The sequence below is a fragment of the Dipodomys merriami genome, unplaced genomic scaffold (genome assembly GCF_024711535.1).
Source record: "Dipodomys merriami isolate MVZ:Mamm:240054 unplaced genomic scaffold, mDipMer1.0.p SCAF_50, whole genome shotgun sequence".
NCBI classification, from domain to species: Eukaryota; Metazoa; Chordata; class Mammalia; order Rodentia; family Heteromyidae; genus Dipodomys; species Dipodomys merriami.
Window position 1 is genome coordinate 3,718,025 of NW_027206069.1, and position 12,933 is coordinate 3,730,957.

General features: G+C 44.9%; 1 protein-coding gene and 1 pseudogene across 1 annotated transcript in view; one reads left to right on the forward strand and one right to left on the reverse strand.

Annotated features, from left to right (window-relative positions):
- Yy1 (YY1 transcription factor) overlaps nt 1-12,933 on the reverse strand; it is a 30,441-nt gene that overhangs the window by 7,519 nt on the left and 9,989 nt on the right. The window contains exon 2 of the mRNA XM_069997586.1: nt 5,362-5,524. Coding sequence (XP_069853687.1) covers nt 5,362-5,524 — 163 coding nt within the window. The remainder of the gene's footprint in view (nt 1-5,361; nt 5,525-12,933) is intronic.
- On the forward strand, nt 8,232-8,697 carry LOC138810446 (superoxide dismutase [Cu-Zn] pseudogene; annotated as a pseudogene).

Below are 12,933 nucleotides of genomic sequence, written 5' to 3' on the forward strand. Positions count from 1 at the left end.
GTAGGACTAAAATCATACACGCTGCTTTTAAGTACCACTACTCAGTCACTGGCTGCAATTCTTTGTGGACCCAGAAACACTGAGGACAACGGCATAGGCACTATGAACAAGACAGGATGGACATGTCTTGGAGCTGACGCCTACTAGATGCATGACCTTGAGCAGACCACTCAACTTCTCGGCCTCTGGTTTCTTATTCTGTAAACAGGTATTTGGATCCTATTTTAAAGCTACAAGGATTCAAATATGGTTAACATTACACAATTGGTTAGTGGTTACAAGGGCCTAAGTTTAAAATGAATCCATTCTTTGTGTTTTTGAGACATGATCTCACCATGTAGCCCAGGCCGGCCTTGAACTTGCAAACCACCTGTGCCTCACCCTCCGGAGAGCTAGGATTACAGGCAGGACCACCAAGCCTGGCTTAGAAAGTGTTTTCAAAGGTCTAATTTTTAAAAGCCTAATTAGTTAATGAAATACACATAAAGACTATCATTTAATCAAACAGCAGAAGCTTGCTTGCCAGGTTCTACCCACCAACTGCTTTTCAAACATGCACATTTCAAGAAAGAATGAAGTGCCCTATGGTCCCAGCTTGGCAAACATAGTACTTTCAGATGCAAGTCATCACAGCTTGTATCTGTTCATGGGAGTGACTCAATACACTAACCAAACTGGGTGAACTGTGGCAGGAACCTGAGCTGTCTCTGATCAGCTTCACTGGAATGCCAACCAAATTCTGTCATCGACTAAGAGGTCAGGACGAGAATGATGTGACTCCAGGAGTAAGAGCAGAGGGGGATGAGAATGGGAGACCAGAAAAACAAGTTCAGTGAAGATGTGGTTTGGTGCCCATCAGACTGAAACTTGATGTCTCCTTCAACTCTGGGGCTCCAACCACCAATTCTGGGACCCCAGGGAAATCCTGTTCAACTGTTATACACATTTATGTTTTCACATTTTTAAAAAGTAGGCACCCGGGCTCAAGTACTTCCCTCCACCACCATTATCCAATTAGAAGTGTGTCTAGGTTAACATCCTCTTCAGCCCTCCATTCACCTTGGTGCCCACACCTCTACTTTTTTTTTTTTTGGTCAGTTGTGGAGCTTGAACTCTTTTTTTTGGTCAGTTGTGGAGCTTGAACTCTGGGCTTGGGCTCTGTCCCTGCGCTCTTTCAGCTCAAGGCAAGCGCTCTACCTGAGCCACAGCGCCACTTCCAGTTTTCGAGTGGTTTATTGGAGATAAGAGTCTCAAAGACTTTCCTGCACAGGCTGGCTTTGAACAGTGATCCTCAGATCTCAGCCTCCTGAGTAGCTAGGATCACAGGTGTGAGCTACCAGCGCCCGGCTTCTACCATTTTGAGCCATACCCCCAGAGCCCAGTTTTGTGCTGATTATTTTTGGAAATGGAATCTCAAACTTTTCTGCTCAGGCTGACTTCCAACAGAGATCTCTAGATTTCAGTCTTGTACTAGAGGTAGGATTACAGGTGTGAGACCCTGGCAGCTGTCTGCCTCAGCTTGTCTTCATATAGCTACTTGCCTAAGAGGTAACACGAAAAAGTGGCCCTCTGAACCCCAGTCCTCCTATTTTGCTTCTCCTTGTAGCTGGAAAGACCGAGGGGTTTCTTGTTGTTGAGATAGGGACTTTACTAGCTTTTTTTGTCTGGAGGGCTAAATAGCTGTCCTCCCAATCTCCACCTCCTGAGTAGCTGGGATTACAGGCATGAGCCATTTACTATACCTACTAAAACACTTTACTGCTCATTCTGTCCAAACTGAGAGAAAGTGACTTTGCCTGAGGAATTTGTGCCTGGCAACTTCTTCTTCTAAAGACAGTGTTGCCCGGGACCCAAGATAGCACTGGCCAGTGACTTCTACCTACGGTACTACGTGAGTGAGGCACAAAGGCAAGTTTGGACATGAGTTTCTGAAGTTCCAGTTCTGGCCGGACAGAAAGCTTAACTATGCCAACAGCAGCAATTACAAAAATGACACCATGATCGGAAAGGAGACTGTTCCAATTAATTTTCAGGCATATGTCCATAAGAGTGTGATGGAAATGAAGAGAATTACCGCTGGCAGAATTACCTGAAATGCTTGGTTTTCAGTCTCATCCAATTACACTTCAAGATCAAACCCATTTAGAATGGGTGGCTTTTTTTTGGGTCAGTTGTAGGGCTTGAACTCTGGGCCTGTGCACTGTCCCTCAGCTCTTCAGCTCAAGGTGAGTGCTCTACCTCTCGAGCCACAGTACCACTTCCGGTTTTCTGGTGGTTAATTGGAGATAAGAGTCTCAAAGCCCCAGCTGGCTTTGAACCATTATCCTCAGATCTTAGCCTCCTGTGTAGATAGGATTACAGGCATGAGCCACCAGTGCCTGCCAATTGAGTTTTTAAAAAGATGTTTATATGGTTTCTGCCTACAAAGTCTTCTTCCTGCTATCCATCCAAAGCCTACTCTGCTGTACCCTTAAGTAACCAACTCAGAAAGTGGACAGACACAAGGACTATCTTCACTAGTTCTCTGCAATTGTTGTCTTATACTTATATTTGACTGACAGCTTTGCTAGATCAAGAACCCTATGTGTGGGATGGGAATATGGCTTAGTGGTAGAGTGTTTACCTACTTAGCATGTGTGAAGCCCTGGGTTTGATCCTTAGTTCCATATAAACAGAAAAGGCCAGAAGTGGTACTATGGCTTGAACGGTAGAGTGCTAGCCTTGAGCAAAAAGCTCAGGGACAGAGCCTAGGCCCTGAGTTCAAGCCCCAGGACTGCCCCCATCCCCCCCCAAAAAGAATCCTATGTTTATGGGTTGGGCCTAGAGGTCAGTGGTAAATCGATTGCCTAGCATGCCCAAGGCCTTGGGTTCCATTCCCAGCAAGAACTTGAAAAACGTATATATCATCTTCTAGTCCTCTGATGGAATGACGTCATTCTGGTATACCATTCTTCTGTAGATAGCCTTTCTCCCAGCAAGCTTTCTGAAATGTCACAAAAGAATACTTCTAGGGTCCCAGTCTCCAAGAGGAACCCCTTTCCTACAAAGAATGTTCTAAGGCCCTGACCCAGAGAGGTCAGGTTTCTTCAGCAGCCACACATCCTGCCTTTTATTTTCAGAAGACTTGGGGTAGGGACAGGAAGCTATCCTATTCTCCCATTCTCCAGGAAGGGTGAACAAGACCAAAGGTCACCTATATACATCTAAGTACTTGTACTGCTCACTACCCACCAGGCCCCTCTCATTTCAAAGTCCTCCTTCAGTCATCCACCCTGCCACTGAAAAGACTTCAATATCTAGTCTCGGCCTCCCTCTCCTGGACCACTGGCAACTCCTTTACAGCAGCACACTGCACCTTCTCAGGTCTCCCACTCGTCCACCTGAAGAGCCTTCTCTCTCACCCAAAAGCCAATGGTTAATAAATATCCTGAGGTTAGACGCTTATCTCTCGTCAAAGCTAACTCATCATCTTCATGGCTCTTAGCCTATCCCTGTAAAATAACTGTCACCTCCAGTCCAACATGATGCTTTCTCAACATCTCCAACTCACACTGCCCACCCTGAACCCCACAACTGTTTTCTCTCAGTGAGGGCAGATTCCACATCAGTTTCGGTTTTCCCTTACCTGCCCTATTCCCACCTCACTAAACACACAATCAATCTGAATCTAAAACTTAGGTTGACGCCTGTAATTTCTACACTTATTTCTTTTCTATGAGATTGCCATCATTCGGGCTCAGGCTTCCATTTGCTCTTATTCACTGCCTTCCCCCAGGTCCCAGACAGACTACATCAGTCCAGCCTGAATCCAGCTGTGTAGTAATCCTCTCAAACTAAAAGCTCTCACCACCCAGCCCTCTCCCTCCACAGAGCTCAAAAAGCTGTAGCAAGGGCTAACTAGGAAGGTGGCTCAGTGGTAAGGTGCTTGTTTTGCATGCATTAGGCCCTGGGTTCAATTCCTCAGCAACACATAAACAGAAAAAGCCAGAAGTGGCACTGTGGCTCAAGTAGTAGAGCACTAGCCTTAAGCTGAAGAGCTGAGGGACAGCGCCCAGGCCCAGAGTTCAGGCCCCATAACTAACAAAAAAAAACAAAAAACAAAAAAAAGTTGTAGCCCACTTAGCACGATTCCAGCATGCCTCAAAACTCCAAGAGGCAGGTGCACATGGAGTCCATGCTTTTTATGGTTCTACTGCTTGGCCCACAAGAAAAGTCCATCTCTACAGATCAATACTCAGACCAAATGCCAGTCCCTTTATAATGAGTCCACAAGGAAGGTGGCTTTAGGAATACTTGAGAATATTTTACATTCCAGTTCTTCCCTCTACCACTCTGCTCTCAAGAGAAGAAAGGAACTTCCCTCTCTCCTCAGCAGGTGTAGGACCATATAGGATGAGTCCTCCCTGAGGAACTATACAGCATTCTTGCCTACATTTCTATTCAGCTCAAGTAAGGGAAGAATTAGGCCTTCCATCTTAAACATTTACATTTTTGTGTTTTCCTGTACCCTTGTGAAAATTGCCAAACAGTACTGAAAAGTAAAATAACATAAAAAAGCCAGGTGCTGGTGGCTCACACCTGTAACCCTAGTTACCCAGGAGGCTGAGATCTGAGAATTGTGGTTCAAAGCCTACCCAGGCAGTAAAGACCATGTGACTCTTATCTCCAATTAACTACCAGAAAACTGGAAGTGGTGCTGTGGTAGAGTGCTAGCCTTGAGCTGAAGAGCTCAAGGACAGCACCTAGGCTCCCAAGTTCAAGGCTCAAGGCCCAAGGCCTGGGGGAGCCTAAAAAGGCTTCTACAGAGGAATTCAGTCTGCTTTAGCAAAATGAACAAACAAAACAAACATACATCCAGTGGGTTCAGACTTTGGCTTTTCCCTCACAGGACAATTCCAGGAGTCCTGGCCAAGAATATCTGGTCACTTCCTGTCATGCCAACTTAATAAAACATGGAAAGTTTAGCTGATGATACACCAAAACACAAACTCGTGCAGTCCTTTCTGTCGTGCAGTCAGCTAGGATTGAATTGAGGGTGCACCCTGGCTCCGGCACTGATGAGCGCAGCATACCCATGTTAAAAAGTAGGCAGCGTCCAGGAGGGAGTGTAAGGACACTGCCTGCAAAACAAATTGTGTCCAAGGGACAATGTCAGTGATGTGATTTCAGAGTATTTGCCTAATCTTACTGCTGTCTGTAAGGATTTTAAATGCTGCCACTCCCATTAGTGACATAATTATCAGTAAAACTGGCTGCTTTTTCTAGGTGTCCCTAGAAAAAAGAATACAACTCACCATTGTGACAGCTAGCACGATTCAAGCACTTATTATATGGTAAGAAAGGGAAGTTCTGTTAACTTACCTAGCAAATTCTGCTAGTTGCTTAGGATCTGAGAGGTCAATGCCAGGTATCCCTCCAGGAGGGAGTTTCTTGCCTGTCATATATTCTGAATAATCAGGAGGCGAGTTCTCTCCAATGATCTGTTCTTCAACCACCGTCTCATGGTCAATATCTTTTTTTTCATCTGAAACACATGAGAAAATTTTTGAAGTATAAAAAATGCTTTCACTATGTATGTTCTCCAAAAGGCATTTATAGTTCGTTATCAGCTTAGTTTCTTTTTCTTTTCTTTTGGTGCCAGTCCTGGGGCTTAAACTGTGGGCCTAGGCACTATCCCTGAGCTTTTGTGCTCAAGGCTAGCACCCTACCACTTGAGACACAGCTACATCTCCAACTATTTTGGTAGTTTATTGGAGATAAATTTCATGGACTTTCCTCTCCCTGGGCTGGTTTGGAAATGATCCTCGGATCTCAGCCTCCTCTGAGTAGTACTTTTCAGCCTCAGCCCACTCTTAACTGGCTTTACTTCTCACAGTTCTGCCTTTTACTTGTCACATACATTCCTGCCTAACTATCAACTGGATACCACTGGATGAGCTGTGGCCTACCGGCTTGTAACTAGTAGTGGGTCTCCAAGCTCCTAGTCCTTCAGCCTTCTTTGCTCCTTCCTCCAATGCACTGTGGCCCACTCAGCAACCTGACAGCCTTCAAGGGTAAGGGAAACTATGGCTGTAAGGCTGGCTTTGTCCTCTCCCACTAGATTGCAGGCTCCAAGAAAACAGTTGGTCAGTTTTGATCCTATGTATTCACAAGCATAGCCTTTCTCAAAATTTACAGATAATTACCCTTTAGTAAATACACTGTCAAAAAGCTTATGACAGACATGTCCAAGTGTATGTCTCAACCCAACTGGTTTAAAAGCAATGTGCTATGTCCTACACACAGGATCCTGTCCAGCATCTATGTGCTGCCCAGTTCTACTTTAACATTCAGTCTTGCTTTCTATTCTCCCAGTTAATCCGCTGGTGCCTGCCTGCTAGGAGGCACTCTATAAGCCCAAATTCCTGCCCCATCTCTTCTCTCTTCTCCCTAATGTAGGCCTTCAGAGCTACCCCTGCCCCACATTCTTAGCTCTATTGTGAATCCCTAGATTACTTACTGATAACAAGACTAAGAGATTCTAAGTCACTCTCTGAACTTTTTGTTAAGTCTTGCATCAAGCTAGAGGGCAAGTGTCCAGGTCAAATACTGTCTTCTACCACTTTGATGCTTAAAGTAGAAAATGAATGCCTCATAATCTTAAATACCAAAATTTCAGCTTCTCCATAAATTTCATTTCATGAATTACAACATCTTCCAAAAGTATAAATGGGCTTGTCCAACTCTTACTCCCTATTATCTTTCTACCAAGTATTTAAAAGACAAAACACAGGGCTGGGAAGGTGGCTCAGTGGTAGAGTGCTTGCCTTGCATGCATAAGGCCCTGGGTTCGATTCCCCAGCACCACATATGCAAAAAGAAAAAAAAAGCCGGAAGTGGCGCTGTGGCTCAAGTGGTAGAGTGCTAGCCTTGAGCTGAAGAGCTGAGGGACAGTGCCCAGGCCCAGAGTTCAGGCCCCACGACCGGACCCCCCCCCCCAAAAAAAAAAAAAAAGACAAAACACAAATTTAACCCCAAAACAAAATAAAACCTACAATTAAGGACAGCACCAAAAACTACGTAAATAAAAGAAGATACAAAGGTGGAATGATGCTCACTTGACTCAAGCAACCATTATTAAATTCACCTCTCAGCCAAAAAAAAAAAGAAAAAGAAAAGCAAAAGCCCACAGGATACAATTTTTAACCCTGAAATGACTCCTCCTATTATTCGTCTTCCTACTCATTATAAAGACTATAGATGGGCTGGGAAGGTGGCTCAGTGGTAGAGTGTTTGTCTCACATGCATAAGCAGAAAAAGCAGGAAGTGATACTATGGATCAAGTAGTAGAGTGCTAGCCTTGAGCTGAAGAGCACAGGGACAGGTGCCCAGGCCCAGAGTTCAGGCCCCACGACTGACCCAAAAAAAATAAAATAAAGAATATTGACTAGCCTGGCAATGTGGCTGGCATCTATTATTCTACTCACAAGGCTGGGATATGAGGATCACAGTTTGAAGCCAGCTCCATCAGTAGTATGTGTGCACTTGGGAGTGCACACAGGCACGCATCACATACACACACAATATCCAGAGTACAGAGTAGGTTACATTTGTGTGTGCACACACATGGGCATGTGCAAAAGCTGAAGCTTGGGCTCAGGGGACTAGATTTTCCTCTTAAGCAACACCTCCACATTTTAAGCTGGTTAACTGGAGATGAGTGGCTCAGTTTTTCCTGTTTGAGCTGGCTTCAAACTTCCAACATCAGATCTCAGCCTTCTGAATAGCTAGGATTACAGGTGTAAGACACCTCTGCCCAGCAATGGCTGGATGTTTGTTTGCAGGCAACACTTTAATTAATGTACAAACCGCCCTATGAAACTAGCAATGTAACTTTACAGAAGAGAAAGTTAACCGGGCGCTGGTAGCTCACGCCTGTAATCCTAGCTACCCAGGAGGCTGGATCTGAGGATCGCGGTTCAAAGCCAGCCCGGGCAGCGCAGGAAAGTCCATGAGACTCTTATCTCCAATAAACCACTAGAAAACCGGAAGTGGCACTGTGGTTCAAGCGGTAGAGCGCTCGCCTTGAGCTGAAGAGCACAGGATACTGCTCAAGCCCAGAGTTCAAGCCCCATGACTGACAAAGAGAGAGAGAGAAAGTTAGGGTTGGTGCCGGCGTGTCCTGTTGTGTTGTGTAATGGCATCCTCCCGCCATCTTCCAAACTCAGGTTCAGGCTTGTTGTGGGCAAATCATGGCAATGAAGGCCGTGTGCATGCAGGGCATCATTCACTTCGAGCAGCAGGCAAATGGGCCAGGTGTGGTACAGGGGACCCTTACAGGACTGACTGAAGGCCAGCATGGATTCCATGTCCATCAGTTGGAGATAATACACAAGGTTATACCAGTGCAGGTCCTCACTTTATTCCTCTATCCAAAAACCACGGTGGGCCAGCAGATCAAGAAAGACATGTTGGAGATCTGGGCAATGTGACCGCTGACAAAGGTGGTACAGCCAAAGTATCTACCCAAGACTCCCTGATCTCACTCTCAGGAGAGTACTCCATCACTGGCCGCACTATGGTGGGTCCATGAAAAAGCAGATGACTTAGAGGCAGAGATGGAAATGAGGAGAGTAAAAAGACAGGAAATACTGGAAGTCATCTAGCTTGTGGTGTAATTGGGATCACCCAGTAAACATGCTCTACCATGTGGCTGAGTCCCAGTAACCCATTTGTTACCTTGCTAGTTTTAGGAATTTAACCCGATAAACATTAAACTCTGTAATGAGAACTGATTTATGGTCACCTGAAGATTTGTATAGTTTTATAAAACTCAATTAAAAATGTGTTTGATACCTGTATTTGCCAGATTACTCATATATGGGTATTAAATTTGCTTGAATTTCATTTCACTGAAGCCTATAAACACTATATATGTCAAAAAAAAAAAAAGTTAAGCACAGAAGTTACCCAGTAATTGGGCTGGGATGGTAGCTCAGTGGTAGAGTGCATGCCTTGCAAGCATGAGGCCCTGGGTTCGATTCCTCAGCACCACATAAACAGAAAAAGCCGGAAAAGCTGAAGAGCTGAGGGACAGCGTCCAGACCCAGAGTTCAGGCCCCATGACTGGCAAAAAAAAAATTAAATTAAATTAAAAAAAAAAAGTTACCCAGTAAGTGACAGTAATTAATGAACTCTCTAACCCAGTGACGTGACACCTAGCTATCTGTTGAGCATGACTGACTCCTCCTTAGGAACAAGGAAGAACATGAAGGATGATGCACTCCAGGTTATCACGCACACACAGATGAAGATGTACTAATGAACTAGATGAAGGGGATGTATTAATGAAAACAACTGGGGTTACTGATCGTCAGTCCAAGGCTGGGACTCCACACCATCATTAGACTTTCACATCACTCCCCTTAGCCGGCCTGCCATTCCCCTGAAAACCCTTTTGTCCTACCATTTCTGTAACCTACACACAACTGCTACCATAGCAGATCCTCCAACTGGCACAGAATCGCATGGGGAGGGGTGGGGAAGCATGGCTATCTAAATAACTTCCTAGCAAACTTGTCTTACTCCACTCTAGCTGTCATAGACTAAATAAAGTACCACAGACTGGTGGCTCCAACAACAATTCCTTCTCACAGTTCAGAGGCCGCCAAATCCACAATCTGGGTGCCTAAGATTACTCTGTCCAAGGACAGGCTTATTAGACAGTGATTCTCCTCTCTATAGTTTCTGAGTAGCTAGGACCACAGCTGTCTACCACTTCACCTAGCTGGCTGACTGAGATGAGCTGTCCTTAAACCTTAATACATCTCCTGACTATGTGGATGATAGGAATAGACCATTATGCCTAGGATATTTACTACAAATTTTACTTTGCTTGCTAGGCAGGCATTCTACCACTACATGAGCCTCCTCCTTAGCACTGGAGTCTTCTTATAAAGGCCTCAAGACCTAAAACACCTTCTAAAAACCTTGCATCTTAACCCTTTTTGCTTATGTGGTGCTGAGGAATCAAACCCAGGGCCTCAGGCATGCAAGGCAAGCGCTCTACCACTGAGCCACCTTCCTAGCTCCAAAAGTTGTGACTTTTTTTTTTTTTGGGGGGGGGCGGGCGGGGAATCCGGTCGTGGGGCCTGAACTCTGGGCCTGGGCGCTGTCCCTCAGCTCTTCAGCTCAAGGCTAGCTCTCTACCACTTGAGCCACAGCACCACTTCCGGCTTTTTTCTTTTTGCTTATGTGGTGCTGAGGAATCGGAACCCAGGGCCTCAGGCATGCAAGGCAAGCGCTCTACCACTAAGCCAACTTCCTAGCCCAAGTTGTGACTCTTATCTCCAATTAACTACCAGAAAATCAGAAGTAAAGCTGTGGCTCAAATTGGTCGAGTACTAGCCTTGAGTAAAAGAGCTCAAGGAAAGTGCTCAGGCCCTAAGTTCAAGCCCAGGACAGCAAAAAACTCCATCCCCAATTACTCATCAAAGATTTGGGCTTGGAGGCGTGGCTCTGCCAGCAGAGCCAGCAAGTGTGAAGCCCTGAATTCAACCCCAGTACTGTCAGGGAAAGAGAAAGGGGGAGGAAGAAAAGAGGAAGAGGAAAAGGGGGAGAGGAGAAAGAGTGACAGGGAGAGGAAGAGAAAGACACTCAGGGCTCAGACTCATGGCAGAAAGAAATACCAGGCTGGGGGAATACTTCTTGTCCCTATTTCTTGGTGAATAGTAGTCATGTGCTAAAGAAATAACAAGCAGAAGACCTACCTAGAGTTAGGAATGTAGAAAGAAACCTAGGTTGTTGGAGAGAACACAGACAACAATGGCACATAGACTTCACTTATAATCAGAGAGACACGATGGAGCATCTAACCAAAAGCAATTTGAATGCTGAAAGAATGAAGGTAGCTGCAAATGACACCGAAGAGGTATATCCACAGAAAGAGACAACTGCTCCTCGGAACAAAATTTTAGTCAGTGATACTCCGAGTCAAAGTGGTACACAGTAACCACAGCAGGTCCCAAGGAAAGACAAGGAATGTAGGGTTTGCTTTTATCATCATATATTTGTAAATAATGCCAGTGACTTGATCTAAGTTTGAAATAATTGCTGTGACTATATGTTCTCATAATATACACAGTTAATTTGCAAAACTCAATTCCAGATGAGATAAAAATAACAGAATTGTGAAGACCAATAGAGAAATGACAAAAGATAGAGCTTCTGATACAGGTGTGGTAGCTCTCCTATCTGCTATCCTAGCTACTCAGCAGACAGAGGAAGGACTGTGGTCTGAGGCCAGCCCAGGCGTAAGTAAGTATAGCACTCTGCTTAGCAAGCATGCACAGCAATGAGTTTAATCCCCCAAACAACACTCCCTTCCCACCCCACCCCCAAAAGAGCTTAAGCCTGGCACCAGTGTCTTAATCTTGCTATTCAGAAGGCTAAGATCTAAGGATCGGAGTTTGAAGACAGGCCGGGCAGGCAAGTCTGAGACAGTTTTCTCCAAAAACCAAAATGCCAACAAAAGTGGTTGAGTGTATGTGGCTCATGCCTGCAATCCTCAGAAGGCTGAGATCTGACTCGAAGCTAGCCCGGGCAGGAAAGTCTGAGACTCTTACCTATGATAAACTACCAAAAAGCCGTAAGTGGACCTGTGGTTCAAGTGGTAGAGCATGAGTCTTGAGTGACAAAGACAAGGGACAATACCCAGGTATTTAGTTATAGTCAAGTACAGCTGTGCCATGTACGCACATGCGCACAGCATGCATGAAAGGCAAGGGGTGTTCTCACACAGCCCTCCCCAATCTTGTACACAAACTTCAATGGAGTTTTCCACGCTTAGTAAGGTGCAGTTGTGTCCACCATCCCAGCATTCAGGAGGTGGAGTCAGGAAGATTTTTGTCTCAAAAAGCCCAAAAGATTGTTTTTGAGACAGTCTCACACTATGTAGCACAAGGCTGACCTCCAAACTCATGATCATATTGCCTCCTCCTCAGAGCTAGGATTTGGTCTTTCTGTACTGGCTTATTACATTCCTTTTATTGTCATAGCTGGTCCACTTTGAATGTTCTTTATTTCTATCCACTACAATGGGAAACACATCAAGGAAGCAGTAAGATCTAAACTTATTTAAAATTTACTCAGAGTTTCATACTGGAGTTACTTCTGAGGGCAGACTCTTATTTGCAGTTTCACTGCAATGAGTTTCTATAACCAGTGCAACTTAGTATGTATAAACTTACCAGAACACAACTGGCCAAGACAAACTAAGACCCTTAGAAAAAGCTGAGAGAATGCAAGTCACTGGTTCAAGGCGGGGGAAGGGGATTTCCAGGATTGAGAGGAGATGGGGCACATCCTGTTGGGGACTTCAAAAGCAAAACTGTGGATTAGCCGGTGGCTATAATCCTAGCTACTCAGGAGGCTGAGATTTGAGGATCATGATTCAAAGCCAGCCTGGGCAGAAAAGTCTGTGAGACTCCTATCTCCAATAAACACGAAGTTGCACTGTGGCTCAAGTTATAGAGTGCTTGCCTTGAGCTGAAGAGCTGAAGGACAGTGCCCAGACCCAGAGTTCAAGCCCCATGACCAACAAAACAAAAACAGCAACAACAACAACAAAAATCCCCCAAAAACCCTGTGGTTTAGATTATTTCAGTGAAACAGTAAATGACCTTAAGCCAGAATAAAGCTAAAAAGCCTTAGATAGAAAGAGGATGTAGAGAAACAAAATCTAAACACCCTCTACAAACAAGGCAGGATAATCATTCACTGCAATCACTGTTACTACCACTCTTATATAAAACTTCTTTTACGTATATGGTACAACCCAAAAGGTCGAAAAAGTATATAGATAAGTCCTTGGCCCATGCCTGCCTACAAGCTATTCTGCTCCTGTGTCACTACCAAAGCACTAATCACTCCCAGTCTAATTTGAGAGGTAAAGCA